Source organism: Clupea harengus, chromosome 5, assembly GCF_900700415.2.
Source record: "Clupea harengus chromosome 5, Ch_v2.0.2, whole genome shotgun sequence".
In the NCBI taxonomy this organism is placed as follows: domain Eukaryota; kingdom Metazoa; phylum Chordata; class Actinopteri; order Clupeiformes; family Clupeidae; genus Clupea; species Clupea harengus.
The window spans coordinates 4,102,672-4,127,037 of record NC_045156.1 but is presented as its reverse complement, the minus strand read 5'-3'; the positions used below and the strand labels follow the sequence as shown (position 1 = coordinate 4,127,037).

The 24,366-nt window shown below is 37.9% G+C and overlaps 2 protein-coding genes and 2 pseudogenes across 2 annotated transcripts; all 4 read right to left on the bottom strand.

Moving 5' to 3' along the window:
* Positions 1-1,562: 1,562 nt before the first annotated feature.
* LOC116220436 (transcription factor HES-5-like) lies at positions 1,563-2,498 on the bottom strand. The gene is made up of 2 exons (XM_031567082.2): positions 2,199-2,498; positions 1,563-2,088 (listed from the first exon to the last, which is right to left on the bottom strand). The coding sequence occupies exons 1-2, from the start codon at positions 2,259-2,261 to the stop codon at positions 1,663-1,665; spliced, it is 489 nt and encodes a 162-aa protein (XP_031422942.1). The 5' UTR covers positions 2,262-2,498; the 3' UTR covers positions 1,563-1,662.
* Positions 2,499-8,669: 6,171 nt separating this feature from the next.
* LOC122132882 (transcription factor HES-5-like) lies at positions 8,670-9,460 on the bottom strand. Its single transcript, XM_042707724.1, has 2 exons — positions 9,369-9,460; positions 8,670-9,260 (listed from the first exon to the last, which is right to left on the bottom strand). Exons 1-2 carry the CDS (start codon positions 9,429-9,431, stop codon positions 8,844-8,846), a joined length of 480 nt encoding a protein of 159 aa, XP_042563658.1. The 5' UTR covers positions 9,432-9,460; the 3' UTR covers positions 8,670-8,843.
* A 7,907-nt stretch (positions 9,461-17,367) lies between these two features.
* LOC105912127 lies at positions 17,368-18,272 on the bottom strand (annotated as a pseudogene).
* Positions 18,273-22,763: 4,491 nt separating this feature from the next.
* LOC116220435 lies at positions 22,764-24,157 on the bottom strand (annotated as a pseudogene).
* Positions 24,158-24,366: the final 209 nt, after the last annotated feature.

Sequence of the window (24,366 nt, the reverse complement as noted above, 5' to 3'; positions counted from 1 at the left end):
AAGCCCTCTACATGAGTCTCTATGTGCCTATTATCAATCATGGTAGAGAGTGGGAGCTAGTAGTGCTGTTTGCTGTGAACAGAGAATTACATCACAAACCATCTGGAGGGAAAGAAACGTATTGGCTGAGCTGTCTCACGGGATGCGATATACACTGAAAACATGTACTTTGCCCGAAAATGATCATAGAACGATACAGAAGTTGAATCCATATTATTCAGCATTTTTACAACGTCTTCAAATCTATGTTAATGATACATGCTGGATTCTCCCACTGCTGGGGGACAATGGTCAAACCTCAGGGGAACAGGTGTTGGGTTGGGGGTGATGGAGAGAGACCCACAGACCCACTGTGTGGATGTGGGAAAGGACTGTGAGGAGAGTTAATATGCTGCCTGATGTTGGGGTCAATGATGCTGACAGGGCACACTCTCATCAACACTGTACACACTTCGAGAATATGTTATTCAGTGTTACATCTCCTTGAAGTGATATCCAACCATTCTTTAGAATTATTCATTCATATTTTTTGGCGGTTTATTCCAATGAGTAGTACGATGTTTTACGTCACTGGCAAATGAGACAGCAATGCAACCTGGACAGTATTTTTAACTTATCTGTCAATAATGTTAATCATCTAACACTGACAACTGTCACAAAAACATAGATTTATGGCTTCATTAGCACTACGTTTTCCAGGTATCCTCAGTGCTTTTCTCTGGACTGAAATGTAATGGCCTGTTAGGGAGAGTTGAATGGAATGACACCAACAAAGTGAATTAGGTTGAACTGTGTAGTTTTATTGCAATTTTCTGGCATGGGAAATGTATGCCATAAGGTAAAAATACATTCAAACTAATTTGAACATAGATCTTTGTCAACAACGCAAACACTTTCACTGCTTAGTCTCCATTGGGCCAAAGAGGTCATATACAAATCGATCTTAATAAAAGACATGTGAAAACATCATATGACAAACACCAATTATTCAGCTTGTTAAAGTATTCCTTCCAATGAAAGGTAATATGCCGTTTTCTTAAATATTAAGAAAGTCACAAATGTCTCAATTCTCTGAGATCTTGGTATGGAATCAAATCCTTCAATGAAGGATATATGACTTGAATGCTTTAAAACAAGATTTGAAAGTAAAGATTGAGAAATCATAATATTTCACAGAAATACTATTAACTGACTGACAGTCAGACATATCCATCATGTACAACCATGGTAATAATGTCAGCATTGTTGACATATTATGTAAATTGTCCTCTTAAAAGACATTTCTGTTGCCATAACTTTCAGACTTCATTAATTAAAAAGAATCATAAGAAGTGAAGTCAATACATTTCAATGACATTTTTTCAATTCAAATAAGAATCAAAGATTTTTCAAAGGATCTTAAACAATAATGGAGATCCATTATAGAGGTTTCAAATCAAAACAAGTAAGTTCACAATTCAAAACAATTGTGTATATGTCTTCACAGAAGACAAATACTTTGCAAAAATGTGCAAAATGTCTTTTCTTGCAACAGAATTCAATATTTTCTTTGATATAAAGAAGATTAATCCCCTGCATTTGCAGGTTTGAACGCTTTGAAATGTCGTTGAGTTTTCCACTCTGACCAATTTGATCACGTGAAAGTCTCATCTGTGTGGTGTTCTACCAAGGCCTCCAGGGGGCGCTCCTGGCTGGACTCTTGTCTTTACTCTGGACATGCTGGACAGGAGAGCCCAGCTGGCACTGGGCACTCTCCCTCCTGTAGTCATCACTGGGTGGTTGCAGGGTCTGGAACTGGGTCAGCAACATTCCATGGGTCTGTGTTTTCCCCGAGTCCCTGGACAGGAAGTGAAGGACTTCTTGAGCACACTTGGAGAAACCCTGACTACCAGCATCGGAAGAGGGTGAAGTTTTCACTGGCTGAAGACGCTGTCTCAGGAGGCAAACAGTCATCTCCAGGATGTCGGCTTTCTCCACTTTGGAGTTGGATTGCTGGTTGAGGAGCCGTGGACCCAGGAGAGCTTTGAGCTGCTCGATGCTGTTGCTGATGCGATCTCTGCGCATCTTTTCCACAATGGGTTTTCTCATCTGCAAAAGGAGCAACAACTTATTAATACATTTGTTCTTTTTATACAAACAACTTCATGACACAAACAAATCTTCAACGTAGATACAAAGAAGTTGCAAACTGAATTTACCTTGTGGGTCAGATTCAGGTGTTCCTTTGGGTAATCTGCTGTGGAAGTGATTGTAGGAGCCATAGCTGTAGCTGTAGTAGTTCTCTCTGTGTAGAGTGAATCTGATCAACACTGGCTTCATCTCCTCTATTTATACTCCCAAATCTCCATATGAATGTGTGGGTCTTGGGCTGGTTGGAGTTTCTCACAGTCAGTAGCCAATGGCTGAGCTGCAGAGGACAATGAGGAGTGTGGAGCTGCCACATGCTGGGGGACAATGGTCAAACCTCAGGGGAACAGGTGCTGGGTTGGGGGTGATGGAGAGAGACCCACAGACCCACTCTGTGGATGTGGGAAAGGACTGACCCGTGTGAGGAGAGTTAATCTGCTGACTGATGTTGGGGTCAATGATTCTGACAGGTCACATATTACTCACCACTGTACCAGTGGCGGCTGGTGGTTTTTAAAGTGAGGGAGGAAGGACTGCGCGCTTGGTTGCCATTGGCCTGCTTATTCTGTTGGTGGCATAAGTATGTGAGATACAAGTTGTTTCAGGGTGTTTTTGTGAACTACAGTACAAAATAGCAGGCAGGGATAAAATTGATACAAAGCCACCAGTGTGGCACCATTGTACTTTGAAAGCTGGTGGACAGCATGTCTGGACTAGACAAGGCCAGAAGGAAAGGATGCAAAGCCAATTAGTCAAATCAGGCCTACTCTTGATTTGAAAAACTAATGACAAAATTCTGGGCCTATTTCCCCCCCCTCAATTACTGAAGCTATTGGTTATTATTTGACTAATTTTATTTTCAGCTGCAATTATTTTAAGAAAAATTAAGACACAAGACCAAAAGTGATGCCACTTAAAATGCATCATGCTCTGAATCATTCACTAAGTAGCCTAATATGAGGCCAATGTCCAAGTGACAACGTAGGCTAATTAGAATAGATACGAAACACATCGCGTTCTGAAACATTCATTAACAATTTCCATTCAGAATGTCAGCTGAACAAGAACAATTCTTGCATGCCTAGATTCATGAGTACCAAAGACGTCACTTCCGTGAAGCCTGCCGCCATCTTTGTGTCCAACTCTACCGTTATTCCCATTGTATTTGTACCCAATAGTAGCTAGTTAGTCATATATATTAATATATAGTAATAATATAATACTAATAATAATATAAATATAATAATGGTATTGTTTTCTATTGATAGGTTCTTAAAATTTAGACTTTTTAAAAGTAGTATTGTCTAATTCTAGTGGTTAGTTAGTTAGCTTTCATAGTTAGCCAACGAACAGAGTCATGACTACGAACACAGCACATCTGAATGAAGCAGAAAGACAACGATATTTAGAAAAAACATTGATTATTGGCTGCGATCCATATTTATTACCGTCAACTTTATTTTGTCCCTTTAGACCGTTTAGACCTTTAGAACTTTAGGCATCACAAAAGCCCTCTACATGAGCCTCTATGTGCCTATTATCAATCATAGTAGAGAGTGGGAGCTATTAGTGCTGTTTGCTGTCAACAGAGAATTACATCACAAAACATTTGGAGGGAAAGAAATGTATTGGCTGAGCTGTCTCACGGGATGCGATATACACTGAAAACATGTACTTTGCCTGAAAATGATCATAGAATGACACTGAAGTTGAATCCATATTATTCAGCTTTTTTCAGTTGATTCATTTTTACAATAGCATTTTTACAACGTTTTCAAATCCATGTTAATGATACATGGTCACGTGGAGTACTGATTAACATCCGTCATTCACACGTGCCGTCCAGACTGTTCACAAAATAGTTCTGTACTCTGGAAAGGAAGCCCTGTGAAAATGAAAGCACAGCAATTACTGAAGGGTGTTGCCCACTATATTACTGAAATAAAACAAAGTGGCAGGCTATTTTCAATGCAAACATTGCTGTTTGGTTATTGAGAACATTGAGATTGTGACTTTTAGCAAGTTTGTTCTCTATTTAGACACAAATTCTGGAATACCTCTTTTGATTTTTTTTTCAGTTAACGGACACTACAACACCATTTACAAGTTGGTTTTGTGACAGGATCCTTTTCTGTGTGGATTCTGAATGAATCTGTAAGGTGTCAAAATATGAAACATCATTAGGCTGTTATTTTTCCACTTTCATAATTAATGCAACGCGTGCCTTTTCCCCTGTGTCTTTGTGGAATTCCCTTAGTGGGAGTGTGGATGAGTGAACCAGTTACTGGGATTCTCCTCTCCAGAGCTTTCCCACACTCTGCCCATTGATGGGGCTTCCACTGAACAATAGAAGTGTGCCTTGTTAATTCCAAGCCATCTGTAGGGGAGCCATGTCTAATGATGCCCTCAGGCTGAAATGCTGACGTATTTCTCAAATTACAGTGAACAATTGGACAGACATTGAGGAACATATTAATAAAGACTATTATTGAGCATAACATAAAAAAATTATGTTCCAACTGAATTCACATCAGAGAGGAGAAAAAAGAAAGTTAAAAACTACATGAATGAAATTCTGCAAAAAAGTTGAACATTGTCATTATGGATGTGGCTGTTTATAATATGAATCTACAGTGTGTTAGAGAATATTTTTCGAGATGTTCTGTTACTGGGTAAAGTAAAAGAAACTTGTTAGTCCTTCATCCTGCCCTCCACACCTGTGTCAGGAGGTCTGAGAGAGAGTCCTCCACACTTTCCCACACTCTCTCCATTCACTGCTCTTCAATGGAGGAACAATACAAGTGTGTCTCATTACCTGCCACATTTGTAAAGGCTTATTCATCCCTACTGTCTAGATGAATGCAACGGTCTTTCATTCAGGAGGTTTATTTAAAGAACTGCAAAAACTGACCCTCTTTCAAAATCTAAGGGATCTTCCAAAAACATGAACTTCATTTTGAACATGTGAGACAAACACTGACATGCCACAACACCACCACTGACACTGACACTGACACTGACAGACACCGCTGGGAAACGGAAGAGTCGGTTCTCTGAAGAGTCCTTTGACTGTTCTTGGAAGAGTCAGTATGTGTCAGTTCTAATGCACGAAGCAGGAACACATTCCAGGTAATGGTTGATATCCCTTGAATACTGCAAGAAAACCACATAATCTTTACATTCTTCATGCCTGTATGAGTAAGCAACTGCTGAGTATCACCCTGTTGGACTTCACTAAGGCCTCTGGAGGGTGCATTTGGCTGGTCAGAGGTCCTTCTATGGCCACACTCCCACACTCAATAAACATAAACACATAAACATAAACACATAAATATAAACATAAACACACTCCCACACACAATAAACATAAACAGTATGGAGTATAGAGCTGCCACATACTAGATTCTCCTATTGCTGGGGGACACTGGTCAACCCTCAGGGGAACAGGTGCTGGGTGGGGGGTGATGGAGAGAGACCCATTGAGAGACCCATTGGATGTGGGAAAGCACTGACCTTTTGAGGAGATCTGCTTCACACTGTTGGGGTCAATGCCACTAAATGACACTGGTCAACACTTTACACAGGAAGCATTCAGTCATATTAATTGTTATTTGCTAAAATGAGTAGGATAATGTATAATCACACATCAGGAAAATGTGAGCATATACAGTACATGCACATGAAGTAAGAAACATTCACTTTAATTTGATGAAAACAACGTGGAAATGTTTAATACAGTGGCCCTGAGAAATCAACGCACTGCAACTTAAGACAACACATGCAAAACACAGGCAAATTAACACAAAATCTTCATCAATTTGACAACACAAGCTCAGCATTTAGAAACACGCTGCAAATTCACATAACACAACACATTATAGAAACACGCTGCAAATTCAGATAACACAACACATTACAGAAACATGGTACACATTCAGACAACACAACACATTACAGAAACACGCTGCAAATTCAGATAACACAAGTCATTACAGAAACACGGTACACATTCAGACAACACAACACATTACAGCAACACACTGCAAATTCAGAAAACACTAAACATTACAGAAACACACTGCAAATTCAGACAATATAACGCTGCAATTATCCTATCCTAAATTTCCCTCAGGATAAATAAAGTGTCCATCTATCTATCTCTATGTATTACACCAAATGACAGAAACAGTGTTTCCAGAGGTCACCTAAAAGGGATGAATGTGTCGGGTTTGTAAAACACACGCTTTAACATTAATAGTTACTTTCAGAACCTGCAATAGGGGACAAGTACGTTACACCACTGTTAGGTTTTGCTGACATGACTTATAAAATGAAACCTATGACTTAGATTAAAAAAAACAAACATAGCTGGCCATTCTTAAAGTAACCCATCCCCAACTGGAGGATACCAACCTGGTCCAGATAACTTTACTTTTGGTAAATGATGAAAATGAAAGTAACTGAATTAACGTTATTGCCAGCTAACATAGCCACAATCCATGTCCTCTTGAAACACTTCTGTAATGTGTTGTGTTGTCTGAATTTGCAGCATGATTTAAAATGCTGCTCATGTGTTGTCAGATTGATGTTTTCTCTATTTGCTTGTGTTTTGTCTTTTGCATGTGTTTTCTTAAGTTGCAGTGCAGAATGCCCTCGGGGCCACCATAGTTGAACACTTTCTTGTCTTTTCAGAAATTGAAATGACCTCCCTTTTCATCTTTAGAAATGTGTTGCTTGGTTTCACAATGTAGAAAATGGAGGGAAACTTCCGTTCAGAATTACCCCTGTCAATATGTGTCTGCAGATGTAACAGATGTGTCCTCTGTCTTTGTGCTTGGAGAGTTACCCAGATGCATGACAAAAGCACCTCCAGAGTTTGCTCATGTGTAGAGGCGACAGCTCAGCTCTTTCTTTTGTTATACACGAAGAATGGCATCACAAACATTTTGGAGGGAAAGTATTTCATTGGCTGAGGTTTAGAAGGAGACATTTGAATGTATTCTATTCTGTGAGTAAGTCAATGAAACATTCCATACGGAAGAAAGCACACAAATTCATACATAAATGAATGCATTATGACAACAGAGTGGAGGTTATAAAGGTTTAACATGCTGGGGAATTGTGGATCATGCTGTATAAAAGCTTTAAAGGCTTTTCTCTCACATACAGCCCTCTGTTAACACTAAGACACTAGACACTTTGCAAATTGTAACACATTCAAAGCAATATTTGAAATAGACCCTCAACCTAAAAAAAATCTTGAATTCCTTCTTTTGATTCTTGAAAGATTGTTGAATTTCCTGACTGAAAACTGATCGATCAAGAGAATTCAAAACTAAACTAGAGTAAGATATCAAGACATTGAGTATGTGTTTAAATGCGGTTGCATTGAGAGATTATGTGTTGTTATGATAACATTCACAGAGGCCTTATTTATGATTTATTGATTTGAGAGTAGTTGCTTGAGACCTAATCAACGTTTTCTGATGTCTGTGATCTGTGTCTATTGTCCCAGGGGAGGTCTGAGAGAGAGTCCACCACACTTTCCCACACTCTCTCCATTCACTGCTCCCTAATGGAGGAACAATACAAGTGTGTCATATTGCACACAACATCAGTGAAAGGGCTTTATCTCTCCGCTGCCCAGCTGACTCTATTGAACTTAAACATCTGGCTCTTAACAACTGAAAGTTTACATGTAAAATGTAAATATGTACAAGAAAATATTTGCATTGATATATTTCTCCAACGCAAATTTGTATGTTTTTTAAAGCACTGCCTCTACATAGTGCGTTTTTATTTACATTTGGAACTTTCATTCCATTCCTTTCATTTATTTGACATTCCAAGAGACTCAGAGTCCATCTATCAGGGCTGACATAGAGCATGCTGTCAGGAAGAATCACAACAACAATGTGATATAGGTTGAAATGCATTTTATTGCTTTTTAATTTTTGCATTTTTAAAAGTATGCCATACAAACATAATCTGTTGAAATACATTTAAACAAGGGTCATTGTCAATAATACAATCACTTAAAATCTTAGTCTCCATTGAGACAAAGTGGTCATACATGAATCAGACTTTATAAAAGTCACTGGTAATATGAATGTGAAAATACACTCGTTCCAGTGGAAGCTAACATTAACTTTCCTAAATATGTCTCAGTTTTGTGAGACCTTGGTAAGAAAACAAATCCTTCAGTGAAGGATGTTTTTTACAGGAAAGAAACTTTGAAACAAGCTTTGAAATAAAACAACACAAAATCTTATTTCACAGAAATAATATCAACTGACAATCATGGAATGCCATGAAAACAATGTCATAAACATTGGACATAAAATCATAAACTGTCTTCCCAGAAGACATTTACAGTGCAATGCAGTGTTATCATTTCTTTAAACAGAAACATAAGTAATAAAGTTCACATTTCAATGAAAATCAGAACTGATCTGGTTAAACAATGGAAACCAATTATGAAAGTTTCAAGTTGAAACCAATAAATTCACAATTTCTAAAATCGCTGTGTATGTCTTCACTGAAGACATAAAATTGCAATACTTTGCAAAATATCTAATCTTGCAACAGAAATATTTATATTCTGTGGTCTGAAGGAGATTCAATCGCTGGGGGCTTGAACATTACGAAATGTCCTGGAGTTTTCATTTCTGACTAATGGGGTCAAATAATTGTCCAGGTCTTGACTGTGTAGCATTCTACCAGGGCCTCCAGGGGGCGCTCTTGGATGGACTCTTGTCTTTATTCTGGACATTCTTGACATGAGAGCCCAACTGGCACTGAGCACTCTCCGCTGGATGGTTTCCACTGGGTAGTTGCAGGGTCTGGAACTGGGTCAGCAACTCTCTATGAGACGGCAAGTCCTTGGACAGGAAGTGAACAACCTCTTGAGCACACCTGGAGAAACCCTGACTGCCAGCATCAGAGGAGGGTGAAGTTTTCACTGGCTGAAGACGCTGTCTCAGGAGGGAAACAGTCATCTCCAGGATGTCGGCTTTCTCCAGCTTGGAGTCAGGCTGCAAGTTGAGGAGCTGTGGACCCAGGAGGGCCTTGAGCTCCTCGATGCTGCTGTTGATGCGATCTCTGCGCATCTTCTCGACAGCTGGCTTTCTCTGCTGTTAAGACAAAGGAGATATCATTAACACATTTGTTCTTTAAATATGCAAAAGACAGGTTGACAAAGAAAAATCACATCAAAGTTGAAAATTATGAGTGACAATTACCTTGTGGGTCAAACTCAGATGCTTCTTTGGGTTATCTGCTGTGGAAGTGATTGTAGGAGCCATAGCTGTAGCTGTAGCTGTAGTAGTTCTCTCTGTGTAGAGTGAATCTGATCAGCACTGGCTTCATCTTCTCTTTTTATACTCCCAAATCTCCATATGAATGTGTGGGTCTTGGGCTGGTTGGAGTTTCTCACAGTCAGTAGCCAATGGCTGAGCTGCAGAGGACAATGAGGAGTGTGGAGCTGCCACATGCTGGGGGACAATGGTCAAACCTCAGTTGAACAGGTGCTGGGTTGGGGGTGATGGAGAGAGACCCACAGACCCACTGTGTGGATGTGGGAAAGGACTGACCTTGTAAGGAGAGTCAATCTGCTGCCTGATGTTGGGGTCAATGATCCTGAAAGGGCACACGTTACTCACTACTGTACACACGTGTGAAACGTGAAGTGTGCAAGGCCCTTTGAAACACATTATTTCAAACTATATTAGTTTACTGCCGAATTTATTTAGGAAAAGAAACCATGTAAACATTTCATCTAATGTTTTGATAACCATATTGTTTCAAATCTGATGCAAAGTATTGATTATTTAATATTGACATAACTGCATTTACAACTTGACAGTGTTAATTAAATTGATATCTTCTTTCCTTTTTTAATTGAACAGATATGACTATTCTCTTTTGGGAGATGGAGACAAAACACCTTTTAGAATCTCTCTCTTGAGAGCTCCAGATGTAACAGACCCTCCTCTGTCATGTGGCTGGTAGAGTCGCTCATTTGAGTTTCCCACACTCATTCCTCTATTCATTGTGAAAGCTCCACATCATCAGTGTTGACGAGTGACAGCTATTAGTCTTGTGTTTGCTGCAAACAGAGAATGCCATCACAAGCCAGCTAGAGGGAAACTCTTTTAGGCTGAGCTGTGTAATGGGATAATATAAGACTAAATTGACTAGGACAAAATGTTTCATTAATTCGCAAACACTGTACCACTTTTATATTTTGTTGTTGTGAAAAGATCCTCATGTTGAATGGAATCTGTTTGGTGTGTACTTTAAATAACATGATTACTGTGAATATTTTAGTTTTTGCTTTTGCCATATAAATTGAAGGTGGTGTTTATATTCAGTGTGATTTACATTCAGTTTTATAAGTTGTGTAAATAAATGCATAAGTTGTCAAAAAAATGCAACTTCATTAGCAAATATTTATTGTTATCTGATATGGGCTGTTCATTTTTCCACTGTCAATATTTTACATTAATTAATGCAACGCGTGCCGAATCCCTTGTGTGTCCCTGGAATTCCCTAGTGGGGCAATGGATGACAATGACCCAGGAACTGGGATTCTCCTCTCCAGAGCTTTCCCACACTCTGCCCATTGATAGAGCTTCCACTGAACAATGGAGGTGTGCCTTGTTAATCCCAAACCATCTGCAGACGAGCCATTCCCATGATGCCCCTCAGACTGAAATGGTCATTGCCGACGTATTAATGATTACAGAAATTAACTTAATTGGTTTGAGAATTAGTCTTTCATGACAAGATAACCCATTAATGTGTTGTAAAAACAACATACAAATTAAGTAAGTCACTGGAAAAGTGGAAAACGTCATAATGTCACGTCATAAACTCAACCTACAATTTGTCACAGAGTGGTTGTCGTGATTTTGCATAAAATAGAAAAATAATAAAACTTCCTAGTCAGCCAGCCTTTCCTCCACACAAATGATATTTGGATTATGTTTCCATTGTCCCAGGGGAGGTCTAGTGAGAGAGTCCTCCAGACTTACCCACACTCTCTCCATTCACTGCTCTTCAATGGAGGAACAATAGACGTGTGTCTCATTACCCGTCACATTAGTCAAGAGTGTTCACCCCGTGCTGCCCACTAGTGAAATGGTGTTACATTCAGCACTATCACACACTTTGCGAGATATCAAGCCTTTGACACTGACACTACTAGGATGCAGAGTGAAATCAGACCATCAGTTAGAAAACAACTTCTTCTGGCAACTACCTCTCGATCAGTTATTATGATGAGGTGAGGTGATGCTGGAGAGAGACCCACAGACCCACTGTGTGGATGTGGGAAAGCACTGACCCTGTGAGGAGAGTTAATCTGCTGACTGATGTTGAGATCAATGCCAAAGACAGGACAGTACACACGATGGTCTATACAACTGATATACTTTGAGACTCTATATTCATTTTTTTTCTATATTCAATCTCTTTGAATCACCAGAAATATGCATGTATATTTATAATGTTCTAAAATCAGTAGGCTCGAACTATTTACAATAACATTGACCCAAAAAAGTTATTATTCAACTTAATATCGTTTATTTGGATAATCCGTCTGCAGACACTTACAGAGGATTTGTTGAAATTCATATTCAGTCTTTCTAATTGTACACTGAACACCTTAACCACACCCAACCCAATGCTGAATGCTAAACTTTAGAGAGGTTGCGTTATTACGTCATAATCGAAAGATGTGTTATTGATTAGTAAATCTACATTTGTTTGCCAAAAGTAGTCCTAACCCCTATTGTCTGAAGTTTTGGCTTTGTGTCTATTGTTGTGAGGTGGGGTGTGACCAAAGTTTCCCACACTGTTACCGTTCAGTGCTCTTCAATGGAGGACCCACGCAGGTGAGTCTTATTACCTATGACATCACCAAAGGGCTTTGTCCCCCTGCTGCCCAGCTGACCGAGACAGAACTCAAACATCTGGATCTAAGTCTTTCAAAGGTAAATGTAAAATTAATAATTGAATAACAAACTAATAGCTTAACCAATTCATACTTTTCCAATGTAAAATAATACTACAAAATAGTGTGCCTTCTTAAAAGTATGCTGAACTTATTTTTAACTGCCACTTATGTTAATGATCTAGCAAAGGTAAATGTTGAACATGGACAGTCCTTGTATCTACGACAAACATTAGGGTATGTTAAATGGAATGACAAAGGGAAATATGTTCAAATGTATTTTTATTGCAATTGATTGCAATTTGGCATGACAAAATTAGGCCATATGAAAATAGTATGTTCAAACTAATTTGAACAAGCAACATGGTCAACAATGCAATGACCCACTGTACACATAATTCAACAATATTAACTCACTGTAGCATCTACCTCAGAAAAAATCATCAATATTTAAACATTTGTGTAACAGTAAGCTACCGGCTCTTAAATTTCATATATGAAACATAACATTGACTAAATGTATTGAATCATAAAGGAATACAATTACATTGAAATGGAGGGTAAAATGGAGGGAAAACCCTCTCCAGAATGTGGTGGGGATCTCCAGATGCAGCAGATGTCGTCCTCTGTCTTGTTGCTGGTAGAATGCTTCTTACAATTTCCCACACTTAGACCTTTATGCATCACAAAAAGTCTTTATTCCTCTCATCACTCATGTTAAAGGGTGACATTTGTCAGAGCTGCTTGCTGTAAACAGAGAATGACATCATAGAACATTTGAGCCATATGGAACAGTGAAGGTTCTAGCCTCTACTGCACAGTAACACAAATAAATAATCATAATATTTAAAACTGTAGAAATGTGACTTATTAAAGATAATAAATACTCAAAGGTAGTAATAAAGACAAATAAAAACAAATTCTAGTATATACATACAAATAAAGAGGAGGATTTAAGTATTACACTTTTATTGCTAACAAACACACAAATAAAAATAAATTGCACAAATTCCATATCACACAAATACACAAATAGAATAACACACTCATACAGAAGACAACTTAATTATTACGCTATTGCACTTCAAACAAGAAACAGACTAAACTAAATTACACATTAATCTAAATTGCACAACTACCATCTAAACCATGACTTTCCTTGCCTTCCTTGATGCAAAGTCATCATTTACATCATCATTAGAAATCTGGCCAGCAATTGCAAGGTTAATACTAATGACAGCAAGGCCACTAAGGCTTTCCTGTGACATGGTGGACCGCAGGTAGGATTTGATGAGCTTCAGCTTTGAAAAGTTCCTCTCTGCTTGCGCTACAGTCTCTGGAAGAGTAGGACCAATCTGAGAGTAGTCCACACATTTGAATACATTTCTGAACATTTTCATTTCTATATTTCCGTGAATAAAGATCAGTAGATCAAGTAGGGTCTTCTACGGCAAATTCTGATTTTCCTAATTGCATAGTACTGATAAGGTTCATTAGTACTGTACAAAGTTAGAGGTACACCATTTGATAGATTCTACACTCCTACGCTGGTCAACCTACCCCCGCCCCTCTCACCATCTTGTATTTATGAGTGAGAGACCTTCACCTCACAAACTAGATCCCATACCTAGGTCCGCCAGTGAGAGAAAGAACCTTATTGGGTAAGTACTGTAAAGGAATTGTATGAAGGTCAACTGAGATTATGTATTTCATTTCTGTGATGGTATGCTCATAGATTGATGTCTTAAAATGAAATAAATACGTTTTTTTCTTTTTTTAAATCACCACACCATCAATGCATTGATTTTTTGCCAGGATACTTATGCTGAATGGAATCTATTGTGCATTTATGGTAAAATGCTACCTGCCAACATTTTTGTTTCAGTTTTTCCATATAAATTGACTATGTTGTGTGATTTAGATTAAATATATTTTACTGAGTATAAACAAATGTATTAGTTCTAAAAATTGTTATGTACTGTTATGAGATACTGTGTCAATGTACTATATAATTTAATGCAACGCGTGCCTATTCCCTTGTGTATCTGTGGAATCTCCAGTTGGACTCTCCTTGGGATTCTCCTCTCCAGAGCTTTTCCCCATTCTGCCCATTGATGGGGTTTCCACTGAACAATAGAAGTGTGCCTTGTTCATTCCAAACCATATGCAGGTGGTAGAGGAGGAGTGATGCTTTCAAGCTGAAATGGTCATTGCTGAAGTATTTCCGGTCATAGAATTTCAGAGACTGAAATATATTTTTTTGGGCTCTGTCATGACTCATTTTGACTCTGACTGTCAAATTCATCGGAGGATTAAAAATGTAATCATAGCTGTGGCAGTTGAACCTACGTAGGTATGAACCTTCTTTTTGCCATGTTATGGCCTTCAAGATTTTTCTGTTACTGGGTAAAATGAAATGAGCTTGTTAGTTGTTCTTCCCCGCTCTCCTCCCCACTGACATCTGAGGTCTAGACTCTGTGTGTCTTTTGTCCCACGGGAGGTCTGTGAGAGAGTCCACCACACTTTCCCACACTCTCTCCATTCACTGCTCTTTAATGGAGGAACAATACAAGTGTGTCTCATTAACCATCACATTAGTCGGGGAGTTTCATTTCCCTACTGCCCAAGGGAACAATTCCCAGCTACTGTGTCTCTTTGTGTTTCAAAAGGTATACCTGACTAAAGATGATTATTTCTCTATGCTTCTATGTTTTCTGAGAGAGTACCTTGTGAGGAGAGTAAATCTGCTGTCTGATGATGAGATCAATGATGCAGACAGGGCACACACTCCTCAACACTGTACACACTTTGAGATTCAATCCCTCACGTTGACATCGCTTGGAAGCCATCTAACCCTGTTTTAGGATCATTGATTCATATTCATCAATGTGCTTCTTAATTACACTGTTCTGAAAATGGAGGGAAAAATCCTCTTCAGTATGACCCCTGTTAGTAGATATCTGCACACAATTATATACTATTGTGAATAACATGAGTGTGATTTGTTTCATATTTATCTATCAGTTGAGAAAAGATAATTTGTCTAAAATGTTTCTTGAATGCTCTTCTCATTTGAAAGATTTCCATTCAAAAGCTGAATTCTTTTTCTATTTGAGTTTTAGACACTTACATTTCCTGACCTGGGAATGAATTGTACAAGATACCTCAAAACTAACCAAGAAGAAATTAGGAAAGTTGAAGAATGCTTTTAGGATTTTATTGAGACATTATATAATGTTATGCTAACATTTAGAAAGGCTTTATTGATATGTAGATTCAAAAAAGATCTAGCCCACATTTTCTGAAGCGTGTGATGTGTGTCGAATATCCATACGAGGTCAGAGAGTTTTCCATAGTTCCTCACTCTCTCACTGCTTTTCAATGAAGGAACAATAAAAGTGAGTCTCATTGAACATAACATCACTGAAAGGGTTTCATCCCCCTGCTGCCCAGCTGACCGTGATTGAACTCAGAGATCTTGGTCTCAAGAACTGAAAGACTTTGAAAGGTCAAGCTGTGTGAGTTAAGCATAATATAAATAGCTGAATGACATTCATTTTTAGTCAAAACTGGACAAGGAGAAAATCAATTGTAATTATTACATAGGATTTTTGATGTTCTTTCTTAAAATATGTACAACTATTAATATTTCTACTTGCCCTAGACATTGCCATCTTCACAGTGATTTTACGTCATATTTTTCTGCAGGGGGACATCAGGCTGCTAAGTTTTCTCTCTGTCTTTAGCTGCATGTTGTGCTGTGCCTCATGTGAGACTCATCTCCAGCTTTGCCACCTTCTGCAGGCGTTCCTGGCTCTGCCTGGTGTTCTTGTTCCTGGAGGGGTTCCTCTGAGTCCTATTTTAGAGGAACCATGTTGTGGGGTCCTCAGTGCATGGCCTGGCCATTTCACACTGTTCTAAACTTAGTTTAGCTATAATGCTGATGATCAATTAATAAAACACCAACTTCCCTCTTCATTAACACTGATCTTTGCACATACTCATAGTCATTTTGTCTGGACTGATATGGAATAATATACTAAAGAATAAAATGAACAGTTCAGAACTGAATTCTAGAGAATGACACACATAACTGACATATTGAATTGCATATTTTATTGTGATTTTCTGGCATGAAAAACGTATGCCATAATGGAAAAGTTCGTTCAAACAATTGAACAAGGATCACAAGGTCAAAAACAGCTCAGTCTCCATTGGGACAAAGAGGTCAAATACAAAATTATTCAGAAACAGTCAATGTGTTTCAAAAAGTCTTGTGAAGCTATACTCCTTCAAATGGAAGGTAACATTTACTTTTCTTAAATATTAAGAAAGTCAAACATGTCTCACTTTTATGAGATCTTAGTAAAAACACCAATCCTTCAATGAAGGATATTTTAGTGGAAACAAACTCTGAAACAAGCCTTGAAATTAACAACACAAAATTTCATTTCATGGAAATGATATTAACAGATTAACATAAGAAAATATAGTCATGTAAAACCATGACAATAATATAAACATTGTTTATGATTTTAAAATGTCTTCCCAGAAGATATCCATCTTACAATGGCTTGCAGTTTTTTCTTTTCTTTAAACAGAATCATAAAAACGAAAACAGTACATTACATTTTTTTTTTATATTCAGTAGACCTGATCTTGTTGAACAATAGAAATCTATTATGGAAGTTTCAATTTGAAACAAATAATTTCACAATTTTCATTCATTGAAGAAATGCTGGAAAAGCTAGCAACATTTGTTTTCTTCCAAAAGACGTCTGTATATTCTTTGATGCAAAGAAGATCCAACCCCTGTTTTCGCAGGCTTGAATAATGTGAAATGTCCTCAGTTTTCCAACTCTGACCAATGTGGTCATGTAATTGTAAAAGTCTCTTCTGAGTAGTTTTCCACCAGCGCCTCCATGGGGGGCTCCTGGCTGGACTCATATTCACCATGAAAATAATGTCAGCATTGTTGACATTATTTTTAAACTGTCTTCTCAAAAGACATTTTGTTATAACTTGCAGATTTTCCATTTCTTTCAAAAGAATCATGAAGTCATTACATTTCAATAAAAATGAGAACTGATCTCATATAATAACGGAGATCCATAAAAGAGGTTTTACCAGTAAACCAGTATATTCACAATTTATAAAGAATTGTGTATATCTTCACAGAAGACAAATACCTTGCAAAATATTGCAATATTTTTTTCTTGCAACAGAATTAAATACATTCTTTGATGTAAAGAAGATAAATCCCCTGCATTTGCAGGTTTGAACGCTTTGAAATGTCGTTGAGTTTTCCACTCTGACCAATTTGGTCACATGAAAGTCTCATCTGAGTTCTACCAAGGCCTCCAGGGGGCGCTCCTGGCTGGACTCTTGTCTTTACTCTGGACATGCTGGACAGGAGAGCCCAGCTGGCACTGGGCACTCTCCCTCCTGTAGTCATCACTGGGTGGTTGCAGGGTCTGGAACTGGGTCAGCAACATTCCATGGGTGTGTGTTTTCCCTGAGTCCCTGGACAGGAAGTGAAGGACTTCTTGAGCACACTTGGAGAAACCCTGACTGCCAGCATCAGAGGAGAGTGAAGTTCTTTCTGTCTGAAGACGCTGTCTCAGGAGGCAACAGTCATCTCCAGGATGTGGGCTTTCTCCATCTTGGAGTCAGGCAGCAAGTTGAGGAGCTGTGGACCTGTGGACCTTCGGTTGTTTAATGCTGTTGTTGATACAGTCTCTGTGCATCTTTTCCACAATTGGTTTTCTCAGCTACAAAGAAGAAGAAGAAATCATTTAGATATATATTCTTTGCATATTAAACAGACAGGTTAAATAAGAAAAATAAAATATAAAGTTGAAAGAGGTAAGTTAGTATATTTACCTTGTGGTTTAGACTCAGGTGCTCCTTTGGGTAATCTGCTGTGGAAGTGATTGTAGGAGCCATAGCTGTAGCTGTAGTAGTTATCTCTGTGTAGAGTGAATCTGATCAGCACTGGCTTCATCTCCTCTATTTATACTCCCAAATCTCCATATGAATGTGTGGGTCTTGGGCTGGTTGGAGTTTCTCACAGTCAGTAGCCAATGGCTGAGCTGCAGAGGACAATGAGGAGTGTGGAGCTGCCACATGCTGGGGGACAATGGTCAAACCTCAGTTGAACAGGTGCTGGGTTGGGGGTGATGGAGAGAGACCCACAGACCCACTGTGTGGATGTGGGAAAGGACTGACCCTGTGAGGAGAGTCAATCTGCTCCCTGATGTTGAGATCAATGCAAAAGCCAGGGCACACTTTTGAATTTTTTTTTGTATCAATGTTCAAATACACTAGATATTGATTCCTCATGAAAGTGATTTCACTCTTCTATCATATTATTATATATTATACATGCATCTTTAAGTGTGGCGTTTTTCACATTGGTTGTTATGCAACAAAATGTTTGAAATAAAAGTGTTTTGAAACTGTAAATATAGTCAATGTCCCAACCTCCTTATTTCATCAGTGCTTTAGCATCAGCTTTAATCAGAAAATACTTTGGAAGTTCTCTCTGAATTCCCTTGATCAAAATGGAGGGAGACTCCTCTTTAGACCGTCCCCTCAGGTCTCCAGATGTAACAGATGTCATCCTCTGTCATGTGGCTGGTAGAGTCGCTCATTTGAGTTTCCCACACTCATTCCTCTATTCATCACTAAAGCTTCTGTTATCAGCCATGTGGAGGAATGACGGCTATCAGCTCTGTGTTGTGCCCTAAACAGAGGATGACATCACAAACCATCTGGAGGGAAACCATTTTATTGGCTGTCCCCTTGTGATTAGACAATGTAAAAGCAAAAAATAAGGAAAACAAATTAGAAAAGATCATTTTTGAAAAGCAAGCAAAGACATTGGAAGGTTTTTAATTAATGTTTTAATAAAAAAATATATTTTGTATTTATTTTTTCAACATTTACTTGCTCAACAATGCCATTCTATAGAGCTATCAGCTCTGTGTTGTGCCTTAAACAGAGGATGACATCACAAACCATCTGGAGGGAAACAATTGTATTGGCTGTCCCCATGTGATTACATGATTTTCTTCATTTTTTTTATCATCTTTGATCAGCATGTCAAAACATTTGAAGGTTTTAACACAGTCCTACATTTTGACTGACTATCATGCCTTTCATTTCCTGGAGGATAAAGATTTTGACATGATCCACACCACAAGGAATGACATGAAAACATAATGACATCATAGGTATATAATGATTATTTGGTTATGGTTATGATTAAGGTATGTAGCAGACATTTTTGTCCAAAGCGACTTACAAAACACAAAACAAAGGCATGAATTGAAAATACAAATTTAAATGTAATAATAACCAATAATAATATTAATTACAATAACAATTCCAAATATGAAAACTAGTATTACATTTATAAAGTATGCCTCAAACTTAAGAATTAGACAGATGACGTTTAAAATGATAAACACTTTGTAAATGTACCAACACTGACAAGTAGAGTTGAGTATCATCCGCATAACAGAATAAAGGTATGTTGTGTGGAGCAGTGCCTGCTTCTAAAATATTATCATATGATACCATGGAGTATAGAACATACACATACATGTTACTATCCATCGTGTTCAAATGCAAAATGAAGAGACGCGTGCCTATTCCCTTGTGTATCTGTGGAATCTGTGTTGGGACTGTGGATGCTAAAGACCCAGGAACTGAGACTCTCCTCTCCAGAGCTTTCCCACACTCTGCCCATTGATGGAGACCCCTGTGAACTATAGAAGTGTGCTCTATTCATTTAGATCCATCTGGAGGAAACTGGTGTGCAATGGGCCCTAATACTGAGGGTTTATGTAGTAGAATATTTTGTCAGGAAAGAGTTTTATAAATGTACAGACAATCAGATTACTTCACTGAAGTTGTTGATGGCAGGGTAAGACTATTGGTGAATTATTTAGTGGGAAGTAATTTGTTTTGTATCATTTTGTGTTTACTGCATTGTGATCAGAGAGTTTTGGGAGTTTGATGCATAAACAAGAACATTTTTATTGTTTCGCAGCCAGACTCTTTTCTTATACCTGAAGTCTTTGGTCTGCAGCTGTGTCTATTGTCCCATGGGAGGTCTGTGAGAGAGTCCACCACACTTTCCCACACTCTCTCCATTCACTGCTCTTCAATGGAGGAACAATACAAGTGTGTCTCATTAACCATCACATAAGTCAAGAAGTTTCATTCTCCTACTGCCCAAGGGTTCATTTCCCAGCTACGGTGTCTCTTAGCGTTCCCTAAAGACATGAAAGAAATATTTTACTAAAGATGTTTATTTTTCTATGTTTCTATGTTTTCTGTTCTATTGTTCTATGTTTTCTGTTCCGTTGTTATATGTTCTCTAAGAGAGTGTTTCCTGAAACCTCTGTGCATGATTGCAATTAAATACGTGAGTTAAACACTGAAACAGTTGGTATGAAAGCTTAATGCTGTGGATCACACTCTATCAATTTGTTCCTCAGACTGTAACCATTTATAAAGAATCTTGTGAATAACGTGAGTGTGTTTTGTTTAGTACTAATCTATGAATTCAGAAAATATCCTTTGACTAAAATATTTCTTGATTACTGTTTTCATTTGAAATCAGAATTTCAGTCAAAGTTTAAAATATATTTCTTCATTTGAGTTTTGGATGCCAACATTTCCTGACCGGGCATGAGTTGAACAAGAGACCTCAAATCTAACCAAAAAGAAATTCAAAATGTTGGAGAATGCTGTCAAGATTATCATCAAGAGATTATATGTTGAATTCTAAAGGGTTTATTGATATGTAGATTAAACATTCGCTTAAATAGTTTGAGATCTAGCCCACATTTTCTGAAGCATGTGATGTGTGTCGATTATCCATACGAGGTCAGAGAGTTTTCCATAGTTCCTCACTCTCTCACTGTTCTACGATGAAGGAACAATAAAAGTGAGTCTCATTGAACATAACATCACTGAAAGGGTTTCATCCCCCTGCTGCCCAGCTGACCGTGATTGAACTCAGATATCTTGGTCTCAAGAGCTGAAAGTCTTTGAAAGGTCAAGCTGTTTGAGTTAAGCATAATATAAATAGTTGAATGACATTCATTTTTAGTCAAAACTGGACAAGGAGAAAATGAATTGTCATTATTACATAGGATTTTGATGTTCCTTCTTAAAATATGTATAACTATTAATATTCTTACTTGCCCTAGGCATTGCCATCTTCACAGTGATTTTGCGCTCATCTTTTTCTGCAGTGGAACATCAGGCTGCTAAGTTTTCTCTCTGTCTTTAGCTGCATGTTGTGCTGTGCCTCATGTGAGACTCATCTCCAGCTTTGCCACCTTCTGCAGGCGTTCCTGGCTCTGCCTGGTGTTCTTGTTCCTGGAGGGGTTCCTCTGAGTCCTATTTTAGAGGAACCATGTTGTGGGGTCCTCAGTGCATGGCCTGGCTATTTGACACTGTTCTAAACTTAGTTTAGCTATAATATTGATGATCAATTATTTAAACACCAACTTCCCTCTTCATTAACACTGATTTTTGCAAATACTTGTAATCATTGTGTCTAGACTGATATGGAATAATATACTAGAGAAAGAAATGAACAGTACAGAACTGTATTCTAGAGAATGACACACATAACTGACATATTGAATTGCATATTTTATTGTGATTTTCTGGCATGAGAAACGTATGCCATAATGGAAAAGTTTGTTCAAACAATTGAACAAGGATCACAATGTCAAAAACAGCTCAGTCTCCATTGGGACAAAGAGGTCAAATACAAAATTATTCAGAAACAGTCAATGTGTTTCAAAAAGTCTTGTGAAGCTATACTCCTTCAAATGGAAGGTAACATTTACTTTTCTTAAATATTAAGAAAGTCAAACATGTCTCACTTTTATGAGATCTTAGTTAACACCAATCCTTCGATGAAGGACATTTTAGAGGAAACAAATTCTGAAACAAGCCTTGAAATTAACAACACAAAATTTCATTTCTTGGAAATGATAACAGATTAACATAGGAATCTATGGTCATGTAAAACCATGACAATAATATAAACTTTGTTCATGATTTTAAAATGTCTTCCCAGAAGATATCCATCTCACAATAGCGTGCAGTTTTTCTCTTTTCTTGAAACAGTTTCCTCCTCCTAAAAGTCCTTTCCTTTTCATAAAAGCTAAATTAGTACATTACATTTTTTTTTTCATATTCAGCAGACTTTCAATTCACCATGAAAATTATGTCAGCATTGTTGACATATTTAAACTGTCTTCTCAAAAGACATTTTGTTGTTATAATTTTGCAGACTTTCCATTCTTTCAAAAGAATCATAAAGTCATTACATTCAATAAAAATGAGAACTGATCTCATATAATAACGGAGATCCATTAAAGAGGTTTTACCAGTAAACCAGTATATTCACAATTTAAAAAAAATGTGTGTATATGTCTATACAGAAGAATTGCAAAACTAAATTTAGACATTTAGAGAAAACAAACTCTGAAACAAGCCTTGAAATTAACAAAACAAAATTTAATTTCATGGAAATGATATTAACAGATTAACATAAGAAAATATAGTCATGTAAAACCATGACAATAATATAAACATTGTTTATGATTTTAAATGTCTTCCCAGAAGATATCTTACAATAGCTTGCAGTTTTCTCTTTTCTTGAAACAGAATCATAAAAACTAAATTAGTACATTAAAAATGTTTTTTTATATTCAGTTGACCTGATCTTGTTGAACAATAGAAATCCATTATAGAAGTTTCAATTTGAAACAAATAATTTCACAATTTTCATCCATTGAAGAAATGCTGGAAAAGTTAGCAACATTTGTTTTCTTCCAAAAGAGGTCTGTATATTCTTTGATGCAAAGAAGATCCAACCCCTGTTTTCGCAGGCTTGAATAATGTGAAATGTCCTCAGTTTTCCAACTCTGACCAATGTGGTCATGTAATTGTAAAAGTCTCTTCTGAGTAGTTTTCCACCAGCGCCTCCATGGGGGGCTCCTGGCTGGACTCATATTCACCATGAAAATAATGTCAGCATTGTTGACATTATATTTAAACTGTCTTCTCAAAAGACATTTTGTTGTTATAACTTGCAGATTTTCCATTTCTTTCAAAAGAATAATAAAATCATTACATTTCAATAAAAATGAGAACTGATCTCATATAATAACGGAGATCCATTAAAGAGGTTTTACCAGTAAACCAGTATATTCACAATTTATAAAGAATTGTGTATATGTCTTCACAGAAGACAAATACCTTGCAGAAAATTGCAATTTTTTGTTTCTTGCAACAGAATTAAATACATTCTTTGATGTAAAGAAGATAAATCCCCTGCATTTGCAGGTTTGAACGCTTTGAAATGTCGTTGAGTTTTCCACTCTGACCAATTTGGTCACATGAAAGTCTCATCTGAGTTCTACCAAGGCCTCCAGGGGGCGCTCCTGGCTGGACTCTTGTCTTTACTCTGGACATGCTGGACAGGAGAGCCCAGCTGGCACTGGGCACTCTCCCTCCTGTAGTCATCACTGGGTGGTTGCAGGGTCTGGAACTGGGTCAGCAACTTTCCATGGGTCTGTGTTTTCCCTGAGTCCCTGGACAGGAAGTGAAGGACTTCTTGAGCACACTTGGAGAAACCCTGACTGCCGGCATCAGAGGAGAGTGAAGTTCTTTCTGTCTGAAGATGCTGTCTCAGGAGGCAAACAATTATCTTCAGGATGTCGGCTTTCTCCAGCTTGGAGTCAGGCTGCAAGTTGAGGAGCTGTGGATGTGGACCTTCGGTTGTTTGATGCTGTTGTTGATACAGTCTCTGTGCATCTTTTCCACAATTGGTTTTCTCAGCTACAAAGAAGAAGAAGAAATCATTTAGATATATATTCTTTGCATATTAAACAGACAGGTTAAATAAGAAAAATAAAATATAAAGTTGAAAGAGGTAAGTTAGTATATTTACCTTGTGGTTTAGACTCAGGTGCTCCTTTGGGTAATCTGCTGTGGAAGTGATTGTAGGAGCCATAGCTGTAGCTGTAGTAGTTATCTCTGTGTAGAGTGAAATCTGATCAGCACTGGCTTCATCTCCTCTATTTATACTCCCAAATCTCCATATGAATGTGTGGGTCTTGGGCTGGTTGGAGTTTCTCACAGTCAGTAGCCAATGGCTGAGCTGCAGAGGACAATGAGGAGTGTGGAGCTGACACATGCTGGATTCTCCCACTGCTGGGGGGGGGGGGGGGGGGGGAGGTTTAAAC